At 34.7% G+C, this 18386-nt stretch overlaps 1 protein-coding gene across 2 annotated transcripts in view; it reads right to left on the bottom strand.

Annotated features, from left to right (window-relative positions):
* The window catches only part of CSMD3 (CUB and Sushi multiple domains 3), a 1180343-nt gene that overhangs the window by 775616 nt on the left and 386341 nt on the right, over window positions 1-18386 (bottom strand). For both annotated transcript variants that reach the window (XM_004607658.2, XM_055125482.1), the window contains exon 6: window positions 12825-12937. In XM_004607658.2, the coding sequence (XP_004607715.2) occupies window positions 12825-12937 (113 nt within the window). The remainder of the gene's footprint in view (window positions 1-12824; window positions 12938-18386) is intronic.

Genomic DNA, 18386 nt, shown 5'->3' with positions numbered 1-18386 from the left:
CTATTGGTGGGAATGCCGACTGTCCAGCCTTTCTGGAACACAATATGGAAAGTCCTTCAAAAACGAGCTTCCATCTGATCCTGTAATACCACTTCTGGATTATATCCGGAGGATGCAAAAGAGCACAGTAGAAATGACATCTGTCCCTATATGTTCATTTGCACCACTGTTCACAATAGCCAAAATATGGAAACAACCCAAGTGCCCTAGAACAGATGACTGATTAAAGAAACTTTGGTACATCTACACAATGGAATACTATGCAGCTGTGTGGAGAGATGAAGCCATGAAATTTGCTTATAAATGGATAAACACGGAGAGTATCATGCTAAGTGAAATAAGTCAGAAAGAGAGGGACATACATACAAGGACTGCACTCATTTGTGGAGGGTAGAGTAGAATCATATGAGGCTGACACCCAAGGACAGTCGATACAAGGGCCAGGGGGATTGCCCCATAGCTGGAGGCTGCTTCATGAGTAGAGGCAGATGGAAAAAGATGGGATCACTAAGAAACTGATGGCTGGAGGAACCAGTTGGGATGGGAGATGTGTGCCGAAAGTAGATAATGGGCCAAACATGATGACCTCTCAGTGTCTGTGTTGCCATAATGCCCAAAAGTAGAGAAAAAGTATAGGGAATACTGTCTGCCATAGAGGCAGGGGGAGGATGGGAAAGGGGGAGTATACCAAGGATATTGGTGGTGGGGAATGTGCTCTGGTGGAAGGATGGGTGTTTGATCATTGTGAGATTGTAACCCAAACATGAGAGTTTGAGATTTATTGAATCTCATGGTGATTCAATAAAATTAAAAAAAATAATAAAAATAAATAAATAAAAATAAAATGTGCTATTCTCCAAGCAACAATCATATTCTGAGGAATAAAATCATTTTGTATGTATGAAACAAAATGGCCTCATTCAGATTCAGATTGATTTTGGCCCACAGCCCTACTTATCATTTAATTACATAGGAATGCATTATGCAAAGTTATTAAGTCATGTAGCAAAAGAATCAAAGAAATGTAGCATGAAATACATTATAAATTATTTAAAAGAAATTCTCATAGGACAATAAGAGTACAACAGGGTCATCTATATACAAAGGTATACTAAAAACCATTCATGATCCAAAGAGAAAACAAGAACGAAAATAGAAGCCTTAAAATAGTGAGTCCTTTATTTGCAAATAACATTGCCACCGAGAAAGAACCTTGACCTCATTTTCTTGATCTCTAGTCAGTAGTTGTAGGGAGAGTGTTTCATTTCTGAGCATTTAGGTGTAGTAAATGACTTTTCTTAAGGTAATTTAGTGCTTTCATATTCAATAAAATATTTTTATGGGGGTGCATGTCACAAAATAAACTTACTTTACTGAACCTTATAGCAAATTTCAGGAAAAAAGTATGTGAATTAACTAGAAGCTAATTTTCTTCTTTACTTATTCTCCCACTGTGTGCTCAGTACCTTCAGATCAGGTGACTTGTGTTTTTTCCAGGAGTTGAAGGGAATTGTTCCAAGTCTCTTATGGCATTTGAATTTTATTTACACAATACTATGTTGGACTGGAGTGACAGCACAGCAGGTAGGGCGTTTGCCTTGCATGAGGCTGACCCGGGTTCGAGTCCTCCATTCCTCTCAGAGAGCCCTGCAAGCAACCAAGAGTATCCAGCCCGCACGGCAGAGCCTGGCAAACTACCTGTGGCTTATTCGACAAAAATAGTAACAAGTCTCACAATGAGACATTACTGGTGCCCGATCAGGCAAATCGATGAACAACGGGTTGACATTGCTACAGTGCTACTTATTCATTCATGGATGCAAAAGTTTAGTCTTTTTCTTAAGATTTAAATACTCTCTTCCCACATAAAATTGCAACATAACAGAGAAGACCCACGGAAGAATTTCCTTTGAGAGATCACTCCTAGATCAGAAGCTGACACTTCTCCAAGCTTTACTGAGGCATCTGTGGAAGAACTGGTACCTTATAGTGCAATTGGGAGAGGAAGCTAGCAGTGGAATCATTCCAGTCGGTTTTGAAATGTATTTCATGTGAGTGAGAAACACAAAATAATGATGTTCCTGCTTATGTCTGAGCAAACTGAACTTGAACTCACACAGAAACCAGCTAAAGCAGATGACTACGGGGAAAATACACACACACACACACACACACACACACACACACAGAGAGAGAGAGAGAGAGAGAGAGAGAGAGAGAGAGAGAGAGAGAGAGAGAGAGGAGAATGTCCATGTTGAGATCATCCTGATCGCGTTGCTGTATCTCCGATCAATTGCATGACTGTTTCCTGCTTTCCCAAAGAGGGTTATGGTGAAGGAAGAGTGACGTACTGCCCTTGGATAAGAAACTTCAGAAGAGATTTGGATACAATCACAAGTTCCTATGCTGCCAGAGGTGAGAGCATGGGTCAGGTTTAGGACAGAGAACCAGGCCGTTCCCTTTACTGCTGACATTCTATTTTTTTCATTTTATTAAAACCTAAAACAATGTTCTGGGGATTCACTCTTGCAGTGCTCAAATACCATATTTGGTGCCAGTACTGAGCCAGTGTTGGTTGGCCAGGTGGAAAGTATCATAAGCCCCTTAATATCTTTCCAGTCACTGTCATTTATTTCAATTCACATAGATGGTATTTTTAGGTGAATGACCCAGTTGTATGAGGTATTCAACAGTAACACGGAGGAATAATCATTGCTTTGTGCTACTCACTTTAAATATATCACAGAACAGAATGTGGAGAGGTATTGAGACTACTGAATAACCACTGATGACAATCAGAAACTTACATGGGAATGTGGTTTAAGGCAGGATCCAAAAGTCCTGCTGGGTTGGCTATTAAACATTGATTACTCTTTAGGTCAATTCACTAGGTATTCCTCAGAGATAAAGAAGTTCAGGATTCATGAGGTCACTGTATATATACTGAGTCTAACAGAAGTGGAGATATAGTAGAACTCTACCAATCAGTACTTTTACAACATGTGTATCTGTTTAACCAAACTGGAAAAAGTTAGCTCTATGTCAAATTTTTGCCATTAATAAATTTCAACAAAAAACAAGTCTGTGTCCCTCAATCTGAACTCATATACTATTCTGGGGGCTTTTCTGGGCCATACCTTCCCTCCTTTGTTCTCAGATATTCATAATAATAATGCTGCATAGATTTTTTTGCCATCATGCATAGTAGCATGGATCACATGAGAAAATTTCTAATTTCCAGACTGTCTACTCCTAGAACTCAGCACAGTGCTTGGAATAAAATGAGGGCTCAGAAATATTTTTGCTAAAAAGACTAGATGAATGGGTAAGGAGATTAATAAATAAAATGAAATACCACGTACAAAATGAAAGCTTTTCATCTAATATTATTTTTGTGTGTCATAAATTTTAGGAAACTTAGGCAAACAATTTATTATGTATTACATAACATAATACTAAGTTGGTTTATTAAATGATTAATGATCAACCTAAGATCAGTGTATTGTCAGTGAAGCTATCAACTCCTATCTGACAGAGTTTTGAAAATTGTGTCCTGATAAGAGTTATAGAATTTTTAAGTTATTTGCTGAAAAATAATTTCATTGAAGTAGACAGAACCCAGTGTTTTCAAAGCTACTTTCACAACAAAGTAGACACCTCTCTGTCCCTCTATCCCACAGGGCTCTAAAGGCAGCCTCTATAACAATAATAAGTTTGATTTTAATTTGATTTTGGATCCACCCCAGGGGTGATCAGTGCCTTTGTGGAAGGGCTCAACTTGAGCGCTTGCATTCAAAGCAAATACTCAACCACCTTGTGAACTTTCCACTCCCTATACGAATAATAACTTTTCTCATTGAACAATAAACTTTCCTCCATTAATTTTGATCAATTTACAAATATTTATGAATTTGACTAAAACCATCTGCAGTTTCATGGGTTGTTTTTTGGTTTTTGGTTTTTCTGTTTTAGTAGGAATCTCACTGCCACAGCCCCGTGCCTGCTGGTACTGTGAAAGCACGAGAGGTGCCAGTATTAAACTCAGAAGTCTTGAATATATCAGGCATGCAGACAAGCACTTATGCTATCCTTCCAGATCAAAAAGTCTAGAGATTTCAACTTCCTGATGACAGTTTCAAAAAGTGAGTTAAAATTCTCTTTAAAGGGTCAGGAATCAAGCTCAGTGCAATAATTCATGTCTGCTGTGTGTGAAGCCCAACGCTCTACCCTACTGGGGAGGAGAAATTGTCTGACATTGTCTTTAACAAAATAGTTTATGGGGCTGGAGCAATAGCATAGTGGGTAGGGCGTTTGCCTTGCACGCGGCTGACCCAGGTTCAATTTCCAACATCCCATATAGTCTCCTGAGCACCGTAGGAGTAATTCCTCAGAGCAGAGCCAGGAGTAACCCCTGTGCATCACCGGGTGTGACCAAAAAAGGAAAAAAATAGTTTATGATTATTTTGTCAGACCTCACATTTATACTGGTGTGGTAGAAGGCAAATGGGATATGTTTGTGTGTTTGTACTTCGCATAGTTTATGCCCTGTGTTTTTTTTGGGGGGAGGGTGACGAGTCATTTTGTACAATTAGGAAATAATCTGAACTTGGAATTACTTGGAATTTCTTATTCAGTCAGTCGTGTCTTCTCTACTGAATTTATAAACATTAGCACTTGTTTATTAAAGTATATTAAATACTAACTTAATCAATGATCTTTTATCGTGTATCCATCCTCGCTAAGTGCATCAAATTTGTCTTCACAAGAGATAATGTATAAGTTATTTAGGGTTTCTTAATGTGTAGAAATTTGTCAGAAATATTCAGATAACAATAGCAAATTTAAAGGAAATTCATATGGTATACAGATATATTTGAAATGCTTCATTCGCACAGACTAAAGTATATTTTTCAAACATTCATTCTTTATAATGATTCAACATTCTAGATAGAAAAAACATTAACTGAAGAAAAACTGTTATTTTGCTAAAATAAGATGGGGGCTGGTGTGATGGTACAATGGGTAGGATGCTAACCTTGCATGAAACCAATGGGATTTGATTCCTGGTTCCCTGAGGCCACTAGGATTCATCCTTGAGCACTGAGTATGAAAGTTTTTATTGAAATATAATAAAAATTATGATCTTTCATGTATTTGTCCAGATAGATGGTCAACTTCAAAATAATGTTATAATCAAGATACTTGATTTTATAATCAAGAGACAATTTTATAGTTCAATTTTCATATCAATCAAAAATCCCAGAACACTCAGCTAATAGAGATTTACTTAAATAATGATTTACTTATATAACTATTGAGAAATGAGGACATGGCTGGAGTAAAATTTTCCTTCCTTGTAATAAAAATAAGAAGTGGAAGATGCACCATTTTATAGCAATCGTTATGGAGGAAGGAGAAGAGAAAGACTACAACAAACATCGGTATAGATGTTTTAAACTGTATGTAGTGGATCAATTCTTTTGCAACCTATTGCATATATAGATTATATATATATTTATATATATAGATTATATATATATTTATATATATTACATATATAGAAATATATAAATGCCTTAAAGACATTGTTTGGCAGAATACAAGAGCAACATGGATTAAGCAATTTGGTATTGAAACTCTGTGACAAGATGTATGTAACTAGTGGTAGAGACTGCGAGTAAATTTAGCATCAGGATCTTGTGAGAGTCAAGGCCATGAAGATAGTTTAAGAGGGATGGAAAAGAAACCTTTGAAGTAAAAGATGCAACTTAAAAAGATTTAGTGAGGGAGTAGCTGAAAGATCCCCAAAAGTACATGAATTAGTTATGAAAGTAGACAACGTAGGATCAAGTATTGGTTTAAGAACCTAGCAAACAATAAATATTTCAAATATTAAAAATTAAATTAAAAAAAAACTATCTTTTAAAATTTACTAAGAACACAGTGTGATAGTATAGTGGGCAAGACTTTCACCTTGCATACAGCCAACTGGGTTTTAATCCCCAGCATCCCATATGGTCCCCTGACTCCACCAGGAGTAATTCCTGAGTGCAGACACAGGAATAATCCTTGAGCACCACTAGCATGGCCCCCCCAAACAAAAGCAAACACTCAGAAAAAAAGGCCCCAAAATTTACCAAAATGTCAGTCTGTTATCTTTAGACTATAAATTATAATCACCTAACAGTGATTTTACAGACTGATACAAGCCATTAGATTATTAGGAATGTTTTATAACAGGATGTCCATTTAATATTCAATATGTTGAATTCAGTGACTATTGGTTGCATATTCTCTTCTTCTTTACACTTCTAGAAATTACTCAAGATTTCACAGTCACATGATTTTTACAAACTTCTCTTCCACACTAGAGAATTGTTTTTCCGTTTTTTAAAAATTGAATTTAATGTTAACAAGGCAGTCTTGTTAACTGACTGAATACACAGTCAGTGTAGTCAGTCAATATGGCTAGAGAAATCTCACAGTTAAGAAGCATCCCTGGTGGCTGGGGATGAGTAAGGGTTACTCATACCTGTTAGGGGGTAAGTAAGGCACTTGTCTTGCACATGGTTGGGCTGAATCGCATTGAATCCGGGACACACATATGGTGTCCTGAGCCCCACTAGGAGTGACCCCTGAACGCAGAGAGAGGACTAAGAATTTAGGACTGCCAGGCATGCCCCAATTCCCCACTCAGGTCCTCCAAACTTACTAAATGTCACTAACTTCTAATCATGACAACAGGAATTATAAACACCTATGTAATGACAAGGAAATAACATTATTCTTAATAGTCTCCCCTTTTTTTTTTCTAAACATTTATTTTTCATTATTTAAAAATATCCCAACTGGTGAGTAGTCATATGGGTCATAATGTATTTATAAATATTAAAAAGCAAGAATTTTACAATGAATTATTATGCTGACTAGAATTAAACAAACAATAACAAATCCCTAGAATTGTGTTTCTGATATACAATATGTAGCTCAGTTTAGTTGGTTGTGTTTCAACATGAAATTTCTGTCTCAGGGAAATGTGAAATGAACTGATGATTATGCAATTTACAGTGAAAAACATCTACAATTTATCAACAAAATTGGGCTGAATATAAAATTAATCAGGTAAATATTAATGAAGTAAATATTAAGGATTAGAATATGACTATCATGAATTATTAAATATGTTAATATATTATCAATTGATGGAACAAAAGATTTCAAAATTTATACAGTATGACTATGAAAAATAAATCTTTATCATCATATAAACTACTCCAGAGAATTTTCAGTGATTATTTAAAATAGATACATTGTTACTTAAGGTCGCTTTAATTTTTATATGCCACTTTATAATTATCTCTGCAGGTTGTACAGATGTTGCATTAATTAAGAGCCTGAATTCCATTAGACAAGATCAATTACAAAGAATGGAATAAAAGATTTATTTTATAAAAAATAAAATATTAAGATTTCATTAATAGATTAAACTAATTATAATATTTTTCATGAATGGGGATTTAAAGAATATGATAAAAAATCAATAGAAGTACAATATTAGGTACCACACTTGAAATGCTATACTAACACTATATTTTATAAAATTCAGTCTATAAAATTTTAGTAAAAAATAAGTTGCCCTCTTTCAATATATTATTTGTAATAACAAAAAGCTTCAAATAATTATGCATTTTTGGCTGTACTGAATATATAGATAGTATACTTTGGGACAGGATTTAAAGATAATTTATACATTCTCCTTAGAATGTAATCACTAAAGCTTAAATAATGCATACTGTAATAAATTATGGCTATTTAATTTCTCATGAGAATTGTTGACAAGACCCTGTTACTAACTTTACTAATACATTATTAATCCATATTCACTATTTTTATAATAATAAACTATAGCACAATTTGATCCAAATAAAAAAATTTCATCTTTGTATTGCATTTCTTCTGTAACCTGTGTTGAAATCAAGAACTGACGAATGTTGGTGGGTACTAGAGTAGAGCTTTCATAATTCAAATAATGGCATATGGTTACTTGTCTTTTATTCACAATGTGTATCTGAATGTACAATTAAATAATCTCACTTCCATAAGATTCAGAAAAAAAATTGTAACTATTTTAATGGTGTGTGTTTCTTAATCTTAAATTGTATCCATGATTTTAAGGTATTTAAGAGAAAACTCCTCCATTTTATATATAAAAAATCATCTAAAACTGTATTCTAAAGGCTGGGGCAATAGTACAGCAGGAATGCAGGAGTTTCCCTTAGGAAGGCTTTACCTTGCTCGAGGTCAACTCGGGTTGGACCCTCTGCATTCCATCTTATTCCCCAGGCCTTCCAGGAGTGATTCCTAAGAATCCAGCTAGGAGTAAACCCAGACCTGCTTGGAGTGGCCCAAATACCCCACACCAACAAAAATTTGTGTTCTAAATAATTAGAGAGATTACTTCCGGTATGGCACTTGTCTTGCAAGCAGCAAATCCTCATATAATCCCCAATCCTACACTTCTACCCTGAGCATTTTCAGCCAGGAGTAACCCCCGAGTTCAGAGTCAGGAGTAATTCGCCAGCACTGCTGGGGGTGCTCAAAACAAAGCAACAAATAAAATTGTTTTCTAAGAAAAATTATCCTTTTTCTCAAGAAATGTGAGCATCCTAATCTGAAACCTAGAGTTTTTCCTTTATACAAGGGATTTCTGAGTTCAAAACTTACGCTTAAACACAAATTCTGGCAATTCCTAACTCACGGTTAGAAATACAAATTCATGGGGCCGGAGCAATAGCACAGTGAATAGGATGCTTGCCTTGCACACAGCCAACCTGAGTTCTATCCCTGGCACCCTATATGGTTCCCCAGGCACCGCCAGGAGTAATTCCAGAGTGCAGAGCCAGGGATAACCCCTGAGTATCGCCTGGTGTGACCCAAAAAGAAAAAAAAAGAAATATGAATTCATCATTCCACATAGTGTTTCCCACTAAAGCATCATTGTCTACTGAATTATAACATTTTCTCTTAAATTTTAATAGCTTTTGTTTATATAGCCTTTTCATTTTTGTGTCTGACTATTGAAACATTTACTGATAGAGAAATCAAAACTCAGAAAACTCGAACATTATTCATAATATTATAGAGTACTCTCTGCATTCCTCCACTCCAAAAACAAGTTCTATATCTATAGCCAGATATCTTCATATTATATAAAAGAAAGTAGTAAAATAGCAGAATATTCAGTGGCTTAAAATTTAAAACATGACAATATTTTATATTTGAATAGGTAAAATTATAAGTGAGACTAATGTTTAAACCTAATGCTGGTTTAGATTAAATATTATCTTAAACTATTGTTTTAAAAATGTTATCTGTCACTGTCATCCCGTTGTTCATCGATTTGTTTGAGCGGGCACCAGTAACGTCTCTCAATGTGAGACTTATTGTTACTGTTTTTGGCATATCCAATACACCATGGGTAGTTTACCAGGCTCAGCCGTGCAAGTGCGATACTCTCAATAGCTTGCCGGGCTCTCTGAGAGGTGCGGAGGAATCAAACACAGGTCAGCTGCGTGAAAGGCGAACACGCTACTGCTGTGCTATCGTTCCAGCCCCAAATTTCCTCCATTGAAAAATTTAATATCCTTTGAAACTATCATTACAATTCAGAAATTGAAAAATGTACTAATACTAAGTGATATATACTATATTTGAATTGAAATGCGATATAATTTCATAAATTGAAATAACATATCACTTCAATTCAAAAATTAAGAAAATGTAGCACCATCTGTATAAGGTAACATAAGTCAGCATTCTTATAAGAGCGATTTAATGGAACCTTAAATAGAATACATACTAAAAATACAAAATCTAATCTAGTTAAGTGATAAAAATATATATAATCTTTGTAAAGGGTTTAAAATGAAACAGAAAATGCTTTTCAAGCCAACAGAGAAATAAAGCTGAAAAATAGAATATTCCCAGTATAAGATAAATTTTGGAGAACTAGAGAGGGAGGGAGAGATGTGGGTTTTAAATTTTGAATATTAGTGGACATATTCTTTGTGTGGTCGGTAGATATATAAAAAAATCATATCAAAAGCGTTTTATTTAAATAAAGGTACTTACTATTTTTTTCTTTTTATAGAATCATAAATTTCAAATTTATTAATGAGTTTTAGGCATATAATACTTCAACACCAATCCCACCACCACTGTGAACTTCCCTTCATAATTTAACGTGGAACTGAAATCTTTTTATTAGATTATTATACTCAACCTCTATTTACCTCTACTTAAAATAACCACCTCTATCATAAAGAAAAATCTCTAAATAAAATTAGATTCGATTCTCAAAGTGCCTCCACCTAACAGCATTCAGAATCGTAGTAATTTGAGTTAAACTTCCATGATATTTTGTAAAGTGCAAATTTTAAATAGATATACTGTGAAAATTAATCACTATCTTCAAACACAAGCTCTATTAAAATAAAAAATTCATTTGATATAACATATAACTATGGATTCACAAAAAAGTACTCAATAAATATTTGATTTGAAACTGAAACTTCACTTAAACTTTTGTGTTGTATACTCTACAAATTATATCTTGAATTGGTTTTAATTTATATGCCACTGAAATAAAATGAAAACTTAAAATAATCTAAGAAAATGATTACTAATTGAGTCTAGTTCATGTACTTTAGCACACCAGAATTAGCAATTTTTAAGCTTTTAAAATGGACTTGTTATTAGAAATATTTTATTTAAATAATTTTAGCATAATTTATTAAATTGTTTAACTGAATTACTGAAGCTTATGTAATATTTTGCTTGGAAATATTACAGTTAGAAAAATAAAATTAATTGGGAAGATTTTTAAGAGCTATAAAACATTATTTTTTATAAAATAACACTTTCCATTGACCTCATTATTGAATTTGTTTTCTTTCTCTTTAGCTAGTTTACTTTCTTTAATTTGTGTAGATATAGATAATTCCAAAAAGTCTCTTTTGAACCATTTTATCCTGCTTAAGGTAGAATTCAAAACCCATAAAATTTTTCCTTTTTATTTTATTATAGTGAATTTATTATATGCTACTTTTCATTGCTGAAACCATATAATGAAAAATCAAATTGAGTTTTGAGCATACTAAAAAAGTCAATATAAGAGCAAATACAAAGTAACAAAAATAATAATTAAATGCAAAGTCTCTACTGACAGCCTGGTACAACTGTCTTATAAACAAGAGGAATCCTATCATATGTTACCAAATTAATGAAACCAAGCTACTTTGAACAAATGAAGTATAATTTTATTTTTGTATAGAAGGTATATTTTTTTCTCCATGTATTACATTTAAATGTAAAATCAGGCCAGAAAAATTCCTTTGCACTAAAAGAACATCAAATGAATGAAAGATTATAATCTTTGGAATTTCTGCCCTAACATCTGCCTTCAATGCTGAGAGAAATCAGAAGAAAATTATGTGTGTGAAAAACTCGAGAAGGGAAATGGTCAAACTAGAGTTAGAGGATGTATAATAATTATATATTTGCAGTAAAAATTTCTCAGACTTTGAAGTGCACAAAAATCTAGGAAATTGAAATAAAAGCTCAAATATTTATTGCAAAATTAAAAGTGCTACTAAAATTATTGAAATTCAAGATACCATATGCTGAGAATTATTTTTTTGCAATATGTAAAAATGAATATTTGAGTATTTAAATTTTTAATACTTTTTAAGAATAGAAAATATTCTTAGAAATATTAATATAATATATAACATTCAGAATATATTTGCATTTGTTATTATTCAAAATTAATTAGGAGTTAAATTGATAAATTTTCTATTTTAGAGTATCTAGGATTGTTACTGTCCACTTATTTTATGTATTTATTAGAATGATACCAAATATATTATGAATTTTAATAAGGAATCACATTTATTTGTGGATAGTACTGTCAGAAATCTTATTGATATGACAGCTGCATGCTGGTCTTCAAAATTGAACTTGTTGATTCTGAGTTACAGAAACAATATGTTTTAATGCCATTTGCATTACAGATAAACTGCTAAAATCACCATACTAAATTTGCGAAGTGCTTAATACTGGACACTGCTATATTGGAAGATATTAAAAATAACATAAATTGGAAGTGTAACTGTGGAGTGCTCACTATATCCTGCACACTTAAGCCAAACTACAACCTCAAATGAAATTATCTACGTAAGAAATCTGAGGATAAAGTACATTTAACTCTCATAACATTACTGAACATTATGGAAGTTGCATTTCATTAGTATCCATCTCCATAATCTTGTTCTCGACACATTTTTCAAGTAATGCAACAAATATTTCACCCCCTTATTCAAAATGATGCTTGTTCATAAAAACAGTTGATAAAATTGCTAACAAGGTTAATTGAGCTAGCAAAAGCAAGACTGCATATGAAAAGGGATTCCTAGTCATCATGAACATGGCTCCTTCAGGTTTTCTGCAGTGTTGTGTGGTACAGCCTTAAGTAACATGAGCAACTGCTAATGCAGTTTATTAAAGTGAAAAATTATATCTGCTGCATGTTACCACTTAAAGATCAGAATCTTTATTCTGAACACTCAGTTATAAAATGTAACTAACTTTTAGAGAGTTTAATTCCATCCTGGTTAACATTATTGCCTCATGAGAGAAGGGCCATCTTTGATTACTTAAATCGCCATGTATAAATGCTAGATTTTTTTTTCTTTCATTGCAACATGAAGCTATGTATACCAAATATTTCACACATTGAAAGAGGCAGAGATATTCATTAAATATACCTTGATATGGAGCACTAAATCCGCGGTATCGGTGATTGCTGTCTGTAACAAAATGCAGTCTGAGCCAGTTTTTGTTGCTGATAATTGGTGGTGGTATATTCATTCCAGATAACCTGAATTATGGAAGACAACAACAAAACATTTTAAAAAGCTTTTCTGGAGTAAATGTTTTCACAGATATGGGACCCAAAACTGCCAAGAATTTGCAGTGTCAGCTTTTTATGTACAAAGAAAATAGGCATTTTCTGCTTAGAAAATTTAAGTATAGAACCATGTAATTCCAAAAATGTGCTAGTCTAATGAGGTTTCATATATTAATAAACAATAGGATGCATATGACTTTTGATATACCCAGATTAACTCCATTTATGCTAATGATAAGCATAAAGAATGCTGAGCTAATACTGCCAATCACTGTGTTTCCTATATATGTACTGGTATAGTGTAGTTGCAAGGACATGCAAAATAGAACAATTTCAAACCATGTTTTGTAGTTTTTTCCATTTTAAAAATTTCACATGCAAATGCACTTTTCCCAATTTCCTCTCAAATGAAAAGCACCATTATGGTGTCATTTTAAGTACTATAAAATTTAATCTTTAGCTTTCAGGACAATATATATACTACTACAGAGCATTAGAGATCCACAGTGATTGATAATTAGAAACATTACATTGTTAATCTATAATTCACATCCACATATGTAGCCACAATAATACTATTTTTCATTTATTTCAAGTATAAGCCTAAAAACAAAATTTTAAAGCTACTCCAGACATTGATCGGACTAAGTTATGAAATAGTTCTTATGATCATATTCTTCTAGTGAAGATTTTTTTCTAATTTCATTTCATGGATTATCACCTTAATGTACCTTTTAAATTCATATTGTTCATTAGAAATACAAAATAAAATTCTCAAAAGAAAACTATTATATAGTAAAATTATATTTTAGATAATGTTTCTCATTGCTCAATCTTGGGTGGCTGAACGCTACTTTGTCCCTCTAAGAAGTTATGATCCTTCTACAGGACTCTGAGCCAGGCTGTTTCCACTTAGGATGCCCCAGAGGGGGGTGGGTGAGAACCATCCCAGCTCCAAGGGGCCGAGCCCCAGCAGCCAACCACCACTACCCAACTGCCACCACACTCCAGGCCGCTTTCTGACACATTATAAGACACTTCCTACCCATTTTCCATAATTACCACACCATATTTGATGGAGTTCATAGAGTTGGCAACAAATAATAGAGAGTAATATATGTGTGGCCCTCGGAGGGGTGAGCTGAGTCTCCCTCCTTGTTCCGAGCAGAACCCCGGTAGCTGAAGACCTCCGGAACCCAGCCACAGCCATGCTCAAGACCACTCTCCACATGCTTGGACAAGCCTCATGCATGAAGGAACCAGCAAAGGAACCCAGGGCTGAAATCTACAAGACTGCTTCGATAGGGACTGTGCCTCTTCCACTCAGATCCCCCATTTTCTAGTACCTAGGCAGTCATATCCACAAACTGCCCCCAGCACCATGTAATACCATCAACAGCCAACATCCAGAGACTATAAAACAGTGACATCTTATAGGCTAGTTCTCCCTCTCAGAGAATCTGGCAACTGCCAAAAGCTTCCTGCCTGCATGGGAGAGCCTGGCAAGCTCCCCATGGCATATTCATGTGCCAAATACAGTAACAATGATGGGTTTTATTCTCCTGATGCTGAAAGAGCCTCTAATGCAGGACCGTTGGGGAAGACGAGTAAAGAGAGGCTGCTAAAATCTCAAGTCTAGGATGAATGGAGACATTACTGGGCCTGCTCGAGCAAATCGACAATCAATGGGATGATAGTGATATATACATATATATATATACATATATATGTACACACACATATCTCTCAGAGAGTCCAGCAAGCTACCGAGAGTATCCCACCCACATGGGCAGAGCCTGGCAAGCTATCCGTGGCGTATTCGATATGCCAAAAACAGTAATGATAGGTCTCATTCCCCTGACCCTGAAAGAGCCTTCAATTGTTGGGAAAGATGAGTAAGGAGAGGCTGTTAAAATCTCGGGACTGAGAGGAAAAAAATTGTTACTGGTGCCCGCTCGAGTAAATCGACGAACAATGGGATGACAGTGATACAGTGATATAGTGATACAGTGAATGTTTCTCATAAATAACATACGGCATAAGCTTACACTTTTCTTAATCAAAAGGCAAAATAATGGAACTCATTGTGTGTATGCATGCATGCATGTGTGTGTGTGTGTGTGTGAGAGAGAGAGAGAGAGAGAGAGAGAGAGAGAGAGAGAGAGAGGGGAGAGAATGGAAATTTATTTGGAGGGAAGGAAGGACAGTTTCCAATTCTCTATCAGATTCTGGCAGCTGGTTATGCCAGTGAAGGTATAAGAATATACTGGAATATCTGTCACTGTACATGCTACCAATGGTGAGAGAGGTATGGTGCTGTACAAATAAACTATTCAACACCTGTCTCCCTTATTCTCGCCAAGCTCCATTGTGCAAAGATATGTGAAAGTTAATCTTCACATTAGATAGACATCTATCTGCTGCTAAGTCATGAAAATATGAATTCACAGTTACTGTATTGCTGTGCCTTTGTGAGTGCAAAATGTACCTATAAAAATTACTGTGTAATCTGATTTTCTTATATTATAACATGAAAAAAATGGTTTGATCCAATTATGAGGATCTGAATTCTCTTCTCTGCTTGGAACTAATTTACTCTATATCTTTATGCCAGTGTCCTGGTTTCAATTTCTATTGGGACAATCCCTATTATCAAAATATGCTAGGATATTATAGCTAAATTTAGTAAATATGTATGTATAACATACAAAAACAATTTTTAAGATCCGCAGTCTAAAACTATGCTCCAGCACTGAGAAATTATTTAGAGCTTGCATACTTTTGCTTCTTTCTAATAAGTTTGGAATAAATAGAAATTTATTACAAAATTACTTGCTATGATCATATTTTTATTAGTGTAGAGTGATAAAAATCACAGCAGAGCCTGGCAAGCTACCCGTGACGTATTTGGTATGCCAAAAACAGTAACAATAATGTACTCTTGATGTTCCTGGAGGGAGCAGATGCCATTGGGCTACAGTAGCACTCGACAGGGACAAATAGAGATGTTACTGGCGCCCACTCAAGCAATCAATAAGCAACTATGACAGTGATTACAGTGATTACAGAATGATTATACCATATTTTCATGTACAAGTTGGTTCTGTACAATGCTCTGAGTTGATGAGCATGAATATCCATCATCAGCAATTTAAATTATTTTTAGTCAAGCTCTCCATATATCTGAATATAACTAAAGAGTACAGCACTGTGAAGTATAAAAATCTGAATATTGGCTTTTAAAAGCCCAATATAAAGAGAAATAGCTCAATACGGTTGTTGAGAAAAGCGAGAAAGGAGAATGAGAAAAAGGGTGAAATGATAATGCAAAGTAGAAAGAAAACAAACAGAACAAACTTCTCATCCTTTTCAGGAACTTCAAAGGATAACTTCCCCAATAAAGGGCAGTACAGAAAATAATAGCTTCTGTGGAACTGCAGTTTGTGATTTGAATTCACTTTTTTCTTCACTAACTGAGACAGGTGCAACTGAAGATATTAGAGATACCGTAGCAGGAGGCACAAAACTCTGTGTGGTAGCACATATAATGTCAGTTTAACTGGGGTGTAACTAAGAGGATATTTCTGAGTGTCTCAATACTTCATCAGTTCCTGAAGTAGAACCTTAGATAAGCCAAGATTCTGAACAGGAAAGTAAGTGAGCCTATGCGCCACAGAGAGAAAAGACCTTTATTTTGGATATAAGGGAATCAGTGTTCACCAATTATTACATATCACCACTATTCATTCAAATTTTATTCAGATTTATTCAAATGAACCTTTCCTCCCTCGCTTCCAGGCAAGCTACTGAGAATATCCCACCTGCATGGCAGAGCCTGGCAAGCTACCCGTGGCGTACTCAATAAGCCAAAACAGTAACAACAAGTATCATAATGGAGATGTTATTGGTGCCTGCTCAAGAAAATCAATGAACAACTGGATGACAGTGCTACAGTGCTACAATGCTACAGTAAATAAATCTATATATACTATACAATTTCATATATATTAATATGTAGGTATAATCATTGATTCATTTACTAGATTCTGAGTTTTCCAGGTTTCCTGATAATGTATAAAATATTGGCAGAAATTCAGAATACATACTACCTACAAAGATCACATTAAATTGGAGCAAATAATTGACTCATATACTAAATTATATATTTATAACACTTAATTCATTAGTATCTCACCTCAAACCATATGGTTATTTGGATGTAAACTAGTATGTTAATCTCATCAAAACTATTGAAAATCAACAACATTACGTTGCAGTCAATCACTAGCATCTTATGTAGTAAATGACATTCTGAAACAAAGAGTCTGACCTGATGAGAATGTTCAAAAGTGACATTTGAGGAGAGTCTCCCAAACTGAGCTCTGTACCAGTCATTGGATAAAGAGCTATGTATATCCCTATGTACATAGCTCTTCCATGTAGTGAGGGTGCACTGGTCACAACCCTGGTACATTGCTTATTGGCCAGTTGTATGGCCTACTGGGGCCATGTCAGCCAGTACCCCACACAACCAAGCTGCAACTAGACGTGTTCGAGAGACTGTCAGGTATTGAGGATCAAGCCTGGAGCCTAACACAGGCAAGGCATATGCTCCAATCCATGGAAATATCTTTTGGGCCCTAAATAATTAACACTTTGTCAAATTAGTTTTCAACTCCAAGGACAAATGTGTGATTCACTGTATCACTGTATCACTGTCACCCCGCTGTTTATCAATTTACTCGAGTGGGAGTCAGTAACGTCTCCATTCGTCTCAGCCCTAAAGTTTTAGCAGCCTCTCCTTAACTTGTCTTTCCCAATGGTTGGAGGTTCTCTCAGGGTTAGGGGAATGAGACCTGTTATTAGTACTGTTTTGGGCATATCAAATATGCCCCGGAGAGCTTGCCAGGCTCTGCTGTAAATCACAAAAACCGCACAAATTCAATCAACAAAAATCAATTAAAAAAAGAAAACCACAGCATCCTATGTGAGATTACAGGACTTTAATTGCTAAACTTAATATTAGAAGAACCAAAAAAACTTACAATTATAAATATGACAAATTTTTAGGCCACCATCTGTCTCTAAGAATAAATCCAGATATTTCTTTCGACTAGTTAAATTTATGATTATTCAAATTTTCACCTGCATGACTCCACAAATCTCACTTTATTTTGGCAACTCTCTCACTTTATAAATTTTAATCTGGATTCCACCCCCACTAGATCTCTCACTCTCTTGATCTTTCCTCCTCTTTCTTTCCCTCACTTAAAATCATTGACCTTTTTTATCTGGCAGTAAGTAGATGCCAGATAAAAAGAATGCACCTAAAATGCATTCTTTTTTACTTAAAACCTCTTCATGGTCTTTTTTTAAAGTCTGAACTAATTAGCTATTTTAAGCCTTATTTACAGTTGGA

This window comes from Sorex araneus, chromosome 2, assembly GCF_027595985.1.
Source record: "Sorex araneus isolate mSorAra2 chromosome 2, mSorAra2.pri, whole genome shotgun sequence".
NCBI lineage: Eukaryota > Metazoa > Chordata > Mammalia > Eulipotyphla > Soricidae > Sorex > Sorex araneus.
This window is presented reverse-complemented; position numbering and strand designations above follow the sequence as displayed.